The following is a 9,422-nucleotide window of genomic DNA, read 5'->3' as shown; positions in this document are numbered from 1 at the left end:
CATCATCATCATCATCATCCTTCACGAATTAGGCCTCTGTAGACCTGTTTCAGCCCCATCTAGCAGTCTTCTAAAAGGTCTTCCTGGTCGACGATGTCCTCTAGGTTTATACTGCATCACAATTTTTGGGATTCTTGAATTTTCCATTCTTCTTACATGATCTAGCCAATTTAATTTGAATCTGTTGATTTTTTCTTCTACTGACTCCACTTCTAATTGTTCTAAAATTTCTTCTTTCGTTTTTCGGTCTAAAAGAGTATATACTGCTGTCCTCCTGAAAAATTTAATTCCCGTTGCTTTGATTCTGTTCATGTCCTTTTTCTTTAATGTCCAAATCTCGCTTCCGTATGAAAGGGAGGGTAATGCTAGTGTATTATAGCTATATTTTTATTCTTGTAGATTTTTGTACTAATTTAGCTTTTAATGAATTGTTTATTATTCCTAGAATTTGTGTAAATTTGGTAATTTTCTTGTTCACATCTTTTTCATTTTGATAAGATATTTCACAACCCAGATAGCTGAAATTTTGTACTTGTTCGAGCATTGGTTATTGTGTATTATCTTACTTCTGACTGGGTCTTGTCCTAAAAAAGGCATTACTTTTGATTTTTGTGCTGAAATTTCCATCCCAAAATCTTTTAATATTTTATTTAATGTAGGGATAATCCTCTTTGTAAATTATCCTCTGAATTGGAAATTATGACTTGATCATCGGCATAGAGTAAGGTATTTAATGTTAGAGCACTGGTTATTTTGATTCCTGATGTGTAGATTTGGTTCCATTTTAAAATCATTTCATTTATATAAATATTAAATAAAGTTGGTGATAGTGGACAACCTTGTCGAACTCCATTATTAACTAATTTTCTTTCGGTATACAGTTATTTATTTTGACACTTATTTTGCTGTCTATGTAAATTTATATTACACACTGTGTCCGGGACAAAATTTACCAATAAGTAAGTTTAATAACTCGCGTAATAATGGAGATAGGAAAATGAAATTTGCGGCAAATGAAAGAGGGACATTTTAAGTTTTATGTGTGATGTTGGCAACATTTGGTCGTTTTTGTTGACATAGCTGTAATTAAAATGGCGTTCACAGTGCAACAAAAAGTTCAATGCTGCTATTGGCTTGCCGAATTCAAGTATCCGAAGATAGTGGAGAGAAGATTTAGACAACAGTGGCCTGAGAAGCAACCACCAGATTGGCACACAATAACAACTTGGCATAGAAAGCTTCTTGAGACGCGGGAAGAAAGTGACAGAAGCGCAAGTCGACAGAATTCAGCAAGTTTTCCAACGGAGCCCGTGTAAGTCTGTTCGCCGTGCCAGCAGGGAACTTGCAATTCCAAAGTCAACTATCCACGATGTTCTGCACAAGAGGTTACGTCTGCATGCATACAAGATTCAATTGGTTCAAAAGTTGAAACCAAACGACTTGCCTGCACGATATGATTTCGCTAGTGACATGCTGTTGAAATTCTACAAGGATATGTTTTCCAACAAGACGGAGCTCCGCCTCATTATGCATTACATGTTACAGAACACTTGAATGAATGCTTTCCTCAGCGATGGATTGGTCGAGGTGGACCTACAGTATGGCCTCCCAGATCCCCAGACCTAACCCCACTAGAATTCTTTTTTTTGGAGATACATAAAAGACATTGTGTACAAGACTGTAGTGGCAGATTTGGAGGATCTGCGTCGGAGAATTGTCGCTGTTTGTGCAACTGTCACTCCAGAGATGTTACGAAACACATGGCAAGAACTTGAATATCGCCTGGACATCTGTCGTGCTACAAGAGGTGCACACATAGAAGTTTATTAGTGGTCATTCGAAACTTTGGAAGTCCCTTTGTCAATTCCCTCAAACAGCATTTTCATCCAACAATTATTTGGTGAGTTATTAAACTTTCTTATTGGTAAATTTTGTCCCGGACACCCTGTATTTTGTAATATCAAATTTGGAATTTTTTTATCTTGTAATATGTCGACTAAAAGGTCTCTTCGGACTTTATCAAAAGCTTTCACAAATTCAATAAAGTTGTATGGGTTTCTAAATTAAATTCTCTTCTTTTTTCTAACAATAGTTTGATACTAAATAATGGATTTACACATGATCTTCCTTTACTAAAGTCATTTTGACACTCCAGAAGGAAAGTTTCAGCATGTTTTTTTAATTTTTCATTTAAAATCCTACTAAATATCTTATAACATGTGTTGAGGATACTAATCCCTCTGTAGTTTCCAACATTCTGTTTATTTCCTGTTTTATATATGGGAATAATTACACTATTTTTCCATTCTTCCGGTAAAGTGGCAGTCAGATATATTCTGTATTTCTCATAAGAGTTAGTAATAATGAATTCCGAATTGCGTACCTGTGAACCTTTCTGAATACTGTATTAGAAGAATATACCATCTATACTTACGGTTTACAGAAGTCTCTATATCTGGCCTCTTTCCATCTTTTCCTTGGTTAGTTCACGTTCCTCTTCCAGACATAGGGATTATCCAGTTTATAAAAATTGTAACTCTTATGACCACAATAAATTTAATTCAAATCACTTCTAAATCACTTATATTACACTCTTACTGTTAAAACATTCGAGAATGTTAGATTTCACTTGTTCATATTTTTTTCTGCATGAATTAGTCACAGTATGAGGAGAATTTGAAAGTAGGTGGTTCCAGGTTCGGGTGGTGCAGGAGCTGCAACAGATATTCGGTGATACCAATAGAGATACTTTACCTTAGTGACCAGTTAACACAGTGTAAGTTGTAAAAGTTGTTAGCCCTGATTTAATAAGTTTAACAGTGAGATCCATGTCATTAATGTGACAACTTCTTATTGATAGAAGTGTTAAATATGGAGTTATGTCTTCTTTTCCTTCATTAACACGTGAAAGCATATATATATATATATATATATATATATATATATATATATATATATATATATATATATAGGGGAGAGTCGGGTAGTATCGGACGTCGGGTAATATCGGACAGTGAGTTTCTTTCATCTACCACACGATGATAGTACCTGATTGACATGTTTACGTTTCTGCGATGTCGCATTGAGAAACATAACCATGTCATTCAGGTACTACCATATGGTGGTAGATGAAAGAAACGCACTGTCCGATGCTACCCGACTCTCCCATATATATATATATATATACTAATAATAAATCTGTAGCCGAAATTTTTCTGGTAATTTTCGATTTTCCAAAAATAATTGGTCCTACCATATATAATTAACCACCCTGAAACCGAAAATCGCTTTTTTGACATTTTTGTTTGTATGTCTGTCTGTATGTTTGTTACCTTTTCACGCGATAATGGCTGAACGGATTTCGATGAAAATTGGCATATAAATTAAGTTCGTTGTAACTTAGATTTTAGGCTATATGGCATTCAAAATACATTATTTAAAAGGGGGCTTATAAGGGGGCCTGAATTAAATAAATCGAAATATCTCCCTTATTATTGATTTTTATGAAAAATGTTACATAACAAAAGTTTCTTTAAAAATAATTTTCGATAAGTTTTATGCCTTGAAAAATTTTGATAGGACTGATATTTAATGAGATAAATGAGTTTTAAAATTAAAATAACTGCCATCTAAGGCCGTATAATGAATTAAAAAACAAATGACTTCGTCTATAGGGGGCCTTGGACAGCAACACTCGAAAAGTATTAAACATAGCCTACAGATAATGTTTCTGTGTTTGTATGAAGTAATATCGGAAGCTAAATTAACCGATTTGTATAATTAATTATTATTTCACCATTGTAAAGTGTAGTTTCTCTAGATGGACATAATGCTATACTGTTATTACAGTAACTTCTGATATAATATAATATAATATAATATAATATAATATAATATAATATAATATAATATAATATAATATAATATAATATAATATAATATTATGTAATATTATATAACACAATTTAAGTTATATGAAGGGTTCAGAACCATAGTGGGCCAAGCGCCATTTACTGAATACGTAGAAAACAAGGGTTAAAATTAAGTTATTAGCATAATTCAATGGAAACCTATAACAAGTAAAATAAAATATAGGCCTACACATTAAATCTAAATGATGTCAATCTTCATTGAACTATGGTTGCATGTAATAAAAATTAAGAAACATGTTAAAGGAATTGTCATTGCACCAAATGAGTGTCTCTGGACCAAAATGATCGCATTTTAATTATTTGGATGCAATTTAAATTAAGTAACATATTAAACGATTTATCCTTCTATCAAACACGAATGTTCCCTGGATCAAATGTCCTATTTTAATTATGTAATTACTTTATATTTATTTCTAACGGGTGCAGCGGAGCGCACGGGTACGGCTAGTATGTATGTATGTATATATATATATATATATATATATATATATATATATATATTATATTCCGAAGTGATATAGTGTCAAAAGTAGTGTGATCAAGATGTATATATCTCCCTTTCCCTCAACATGAGCGTTTGAGTCCTCGCTTCGAAGTCTCTTATTTCATCGCTCAGCCAGTCTTACAGTGATGCCAGTGGTTGAGGTAAGATTCACTTTGTAGTCCAGAGACAGCGGTGTAGTGCCCGGCAGTAGCTTGTATCGTCGTAGCAGTCCAGACATTCCAGTCTTCAACATCACCATCCCTTGTTTCTGAGCTGAAAACAGATATACAGCAGGCCTATAGTGACGGTTTGAGTAACGTGCAACAGATTTCGCTTCATTAACAATAGAGTAGTCCTTAATTTTGTATTACATCATCAGCATCAAGCCACATAAAAAGTTACCATCCTTTAAGATTAGCGATGCATAAAAATATATGCAAAAACAAATATTTTAGAGGACCAACGACTTTCCTTAGGAGTTAATATATTACTTAATTAATTAATTCATTCATTCATCCATTCATTCATTCATTCATTTATTCATAGTGTTCTGCTCAAGGAAAGATCTTTCACTGCATATCCAGCATTCTCCACTCTTTTTTTCTTCCTGCCTTCCTCTTAGTCTCCGCACATGATCCACGTATCTTTATGTCGTATAGTCCACACCTGTAGAGTAACGGTCAGCGCGTCTGGCCGTGAAACCAGGTGGCCCGGTTTCGAATCCCGGTCGGGGCAAGTTATCCGGTTGAGGTTTTTTCCGGGGTTTTCCCTCAACCCAATACGAGCAAATGCTGGGTAACTTTAGGTGTTGGACCCCGGACTCATTTCACCTGCATTATCACCTTCATATCATTCAGACGCTAAATAACCTAGATGTTGATACAGCGTCGTAAAATAACCCAATAAATAAATAAATTAATTAATGTCGTGTATCATTTGATATCTTCTTCTGCCCCGAACTCTTCTCCCGTCCACCAATCCTTCCAGTACATCTTTCAGAAGGCGGTTTCCTCTCAACCAGTGATCCAGTCAATTCATTTTCCTCTTCATTAGTTTCAGCATCATTATTTCTTCACCCACTCTTTCCAACACATTTTAGATTATATTCTGTCTGTCCATTTCACATGCTCCATTCTTCTCCATATCCACATTTCAAATCCTTATATCCGCTTCTCTTCATTTCGTCGTAATGTACATGTTTTCCCCCCATACAATGCCACACTCCACACACAGCACTTCACTATGCTCTTCCTTGAATCTTTCTCCAGAGGTCCGCAGAAGATGCTTCTTTTTCTATTAAAAGCTTCCTTTGCAATTGCTATCCTACTTTTGACTTCCTGGCAGCAGCTCATGTTACTGCTCATTGTACACCCCAAATATCTGAAGCTGTCCACTTGCTCCATTGCATTATTTGGAATTCGTACGTTTACCTTCCTTACTTTTCTTCCTATAACCATGGTCTTCGTCTTGTTGGTATTTATCCTCATTCCATACTGCTCACAGCTGTCATTGAGCTTCAGTAGCATATCCCTTAGTTTCATCTTGTTTTCTGCTAGCAACGTCTGCAAATATTATGCATTTTATTCTTCTTCTTCCTACTATCACTCCTCCCATGTTCTGAAAACAGTTCTTCAGTAAATCCTTCAAGTAGATGTTGAACAGGGTAGATGATGAAGGGCGTCCTTGTCGTACTCCTCTCCCTATTTCACGTTCTCCAGACATTTCTTCTCCTATTCTGACTTTGACTCGTTTCATATAAAGGTTACTGACCAGCCTCTTCTGTTTCCAATTCACGACACTTTTCTTTAGGATCCCCATCACTTTATTCCAATCCACTTTGTCAAACGCCTTTTCAAGATCAATAACCTACTACAGGGCCGGGCATGAGAGCGGCTCAGTCTAGTGGGCCAGAGCTGCTCTCGCTCCGAAAGTCACTTCAATTCCAAGCCAGAGCAGAACGCTCACGCAGTGGCGGACTCGCATTACAGCTACCTTCCCTGCATTAATGTAACAAGAGCCACGGTTGTTCTAGTCATTCAGTCTGTCAGTACATAATAGTTTATAAGAATATTATATCAATCCATTGTACAGTACAGACTTTATAACACTCTTATTAATTTAATGAAATAAACTTCGCTCTATGCTCACACACAAATCATTAGGCTTATTTACATAACCCATACGCACATACTGCAATCTCCTCACCACGGTTCTACGAGACAGGCGTATGGCTTCCACTTCCCCTACTTGCTGTGGACAGAGTTCATCTGCCGATATAATTAAACATCGCTTGATGAATTCACCTTCGTTGAATGTTTTCAATTCCTTTGCAATTTCGTGGCAAATTTTGTAGCTAATTCTCATAGCCGATTCACTAAGTGGATTATTGTTATCCTGTTAATATATAATATGATATGATGTGATATGATATGATATGATATGATATGATATGATATGATATGATATGATATATGATATGATGTGATATGATATAATATGATATGATATGATATATGATATGATGTGATATGATATGATATGATATGATATGATATGATATATGATATATGATATGATATATGATATGATATGATGTGATATGATATGATATGATATGATATGATATGATATGATATGATATGATATGATATGATATGATATGATATGATATCGTTGCCTGAATGCAAGAACTAGATAACTCGAAATTTGCTTTTTTTAATTACCTCTTTTATAGCATAGCAAAAATCGCACAAAATGTAATCCAGGATCTTGGTAACTGATCGAACGATACCAGCGACATCTATTTTCCAATATAACAAATAGGTAAAAGAAAACGAGACATATTCCTTAGTGCAATAAATAAGTAAATAAGCAATGTCACAAAATATGAAAAATCAAGTTACCTAGTTCTTGCATTCACGCGACGATATGATATGATATGATATGATATGATATGATATGATATGATATGATATGATATGATATGATATGATATGATATTATACGATATGATATGATATTTGATATGATATGATATGATATGATGTTATACGATATGATATGATATGATATGATATGATATGATATGATATGATATGATATGATATGATATGATATAATGTAATGTAATATAATATAATATAATATAAAATGATGCGATGCGATATATGATATGATATCATATGATATGATATATGACATGATACGATATATATGATATATGATATGATATATTATAGTATAATAGCCTATATAATATAATATAATATAATATAAAATAATGTGATGCGATGCGATATATGATATGATATATGATATGATATGATATGATATGATATGATATAATATGATATGATATGATATGATATTATATGATATGATATGATATGATATGATATGATATGATATATGACCATAAATTAATACAACTTAAAGAAAATGTTTCTCAGGTACATTATATTATAGTATCTATTCGATATGTATATTGCATTATAAGTTATTATAGTACATTTAGTAATATATAATTTTAAATTCTACAAATATTATGATATATCATAGTATAGTATATTACAGTTCACGATATATATTATATATCATAACACTTGTATAATTTAAAATTATATATTACTAAGTGTATAATAACTTATAATGCAATGCAAATATCAAATAGATACTCTAATATAATGTACCTGAGAAACATTTTCTTTAAGTTGTATTAATTTATGGCGTTCATTACCAACATATTTGTCATATTCAGTAGCAAGTTGTAAAGAATAATGTCGTTGGATATTGAAGCTCTTAATCAGTTGGAGTGTTTTATGACAAATTAAACACTTTGCTAATCCACTGCCCTCTACGAAAAATAACTACTCCTCCCATGATACATTAAAAGCACTAGGAGTAGCCGTCCGCTTTAGTCTATGAGCGGAAGCTCCGTCTTCAAAGTTCGCCTTCATATTGCAGAGTCACCACTGCACCGACACTGAATGACGTACAGTATGCATACGTCACACCGCTCGCGAGACAAGGTCTTTAAAGCACACAGCGCTCATTTCTCAGAATCACGTAATGTGCCCAGCCCCCGTAACTAAACATATAAACCGCCAGCAATGTTACATATTGGTTACGCTACGCTTGAATGCGCGACACTGTTTGTTAAGTTCGCAACAGGTTTCCAGCTCCCGCCCACCAAATGCTCGGGCGCCCAAATTAAAAAATTCCCGATGTGAGCAAGTCTGGTCTAGAGGCTTAATTCGATTACTTTGAGTACTAGCACATCATCTGTACCAGTCCAACTAGGTTTTCAAGCTACTTTCTGTTCCTATTCTTTTCACAGTCCATCACGTGTCCATCATTTGGGCTTGACATCACTGCCCTATTCGGTATAAACTGTGAACTATATGCCTTAACCTTTGTTGTGACAAAAACTGTTAATAGTGCCCAATTTTCACATCCATTACACATGGGAATCCAATGTACACCTAATTTATACAGGGTGTTTAAAAATACGGGGCATAATTTCAGGTATGTATTTCCCACATGTAGACAATCAAAATAGTTCATTACAACATGTGTCCGGAAATGCTTCATTTCAGAGTTATGGCCTTCACAACATTGAAATTCACCGGAACGTTTTTCTTTCCGCAGGTCGTTGTCATTACAGAAGATGTTCAAAATGTCCACCTCCTGCTTGAATACAGACCTCACATCGATGTCTCACTGACCTTCGAACACGATCCCAAACTCCAGGAGTATTGCGTATGTCCTCAGAACATGCCACAATTCGATTCCGAAGTGATTCCAAATCAGGCACCGGAGACGAATAAACCAATGATTTTAAATGGCCCAACAAGTTGAAATCGAGAGGGTTCAGATCAGGTGAGCGTGAAGGCCAAGCAATTGGGCCACCTCTACCTATCCATCGATCAGGAAACCTTCGATCCAAGTACCGGCGAGCCGTACGACTGAAGTGTGCAGGAGCGCCATCATGCAAGAAGTGAATGTGT

General features: G+C 34.8%; 1 protein-coding gene across 1 annotated transcript in view; it reads right to left on the bottom strand.

Moving 5' to 3' along the window:
* Positions 1 to 2,028: 2,028 nt before the first annotated feature.
* Positions 2,029 to 9,422, bottom strand: part of LOC138713223 (cytochrome P450 4C1-like) — a 42,626-nt gene continuing 35,232 nt past the window's right edge. The window contains exons 12-13 of the mRNA XM_069845144.1: positions 4,559 to 4,689; positions 2,029 to 2,714 (exon numbers count right to left, since the gene is read on the bottom strand). Of these exons, the coding sequence (XP_069701245.1) occupies positions 2,655 to 2,714; positions 4,559 to 4,689 (191 nt within the window). The 3' untranslated portion in view covers positions 2,029 to 2,654. The remainder of the gene's footprint in view (positions 2,715 to 4,558; positions 4,690 to 9,422) is intronic.

The sequence above is a fragment of the Periplaneta americana genome, chromosome 2 (assembly GCF_040183065.1).
Source record: "Periplaneta americana isolate PAMFEO1 chromosome 2, P.americana_PAMFEO1_priV1, whole genome shotgun sequence".
NCBI lineage: Eukaryota > Metazoa > Arthropoda > Insecta > Blattodea > Blattidae > Periplaneta > Periplaneta americana.
This window is presented reverse-complemented; position numbering and strand designations above follow the sequence as displayed.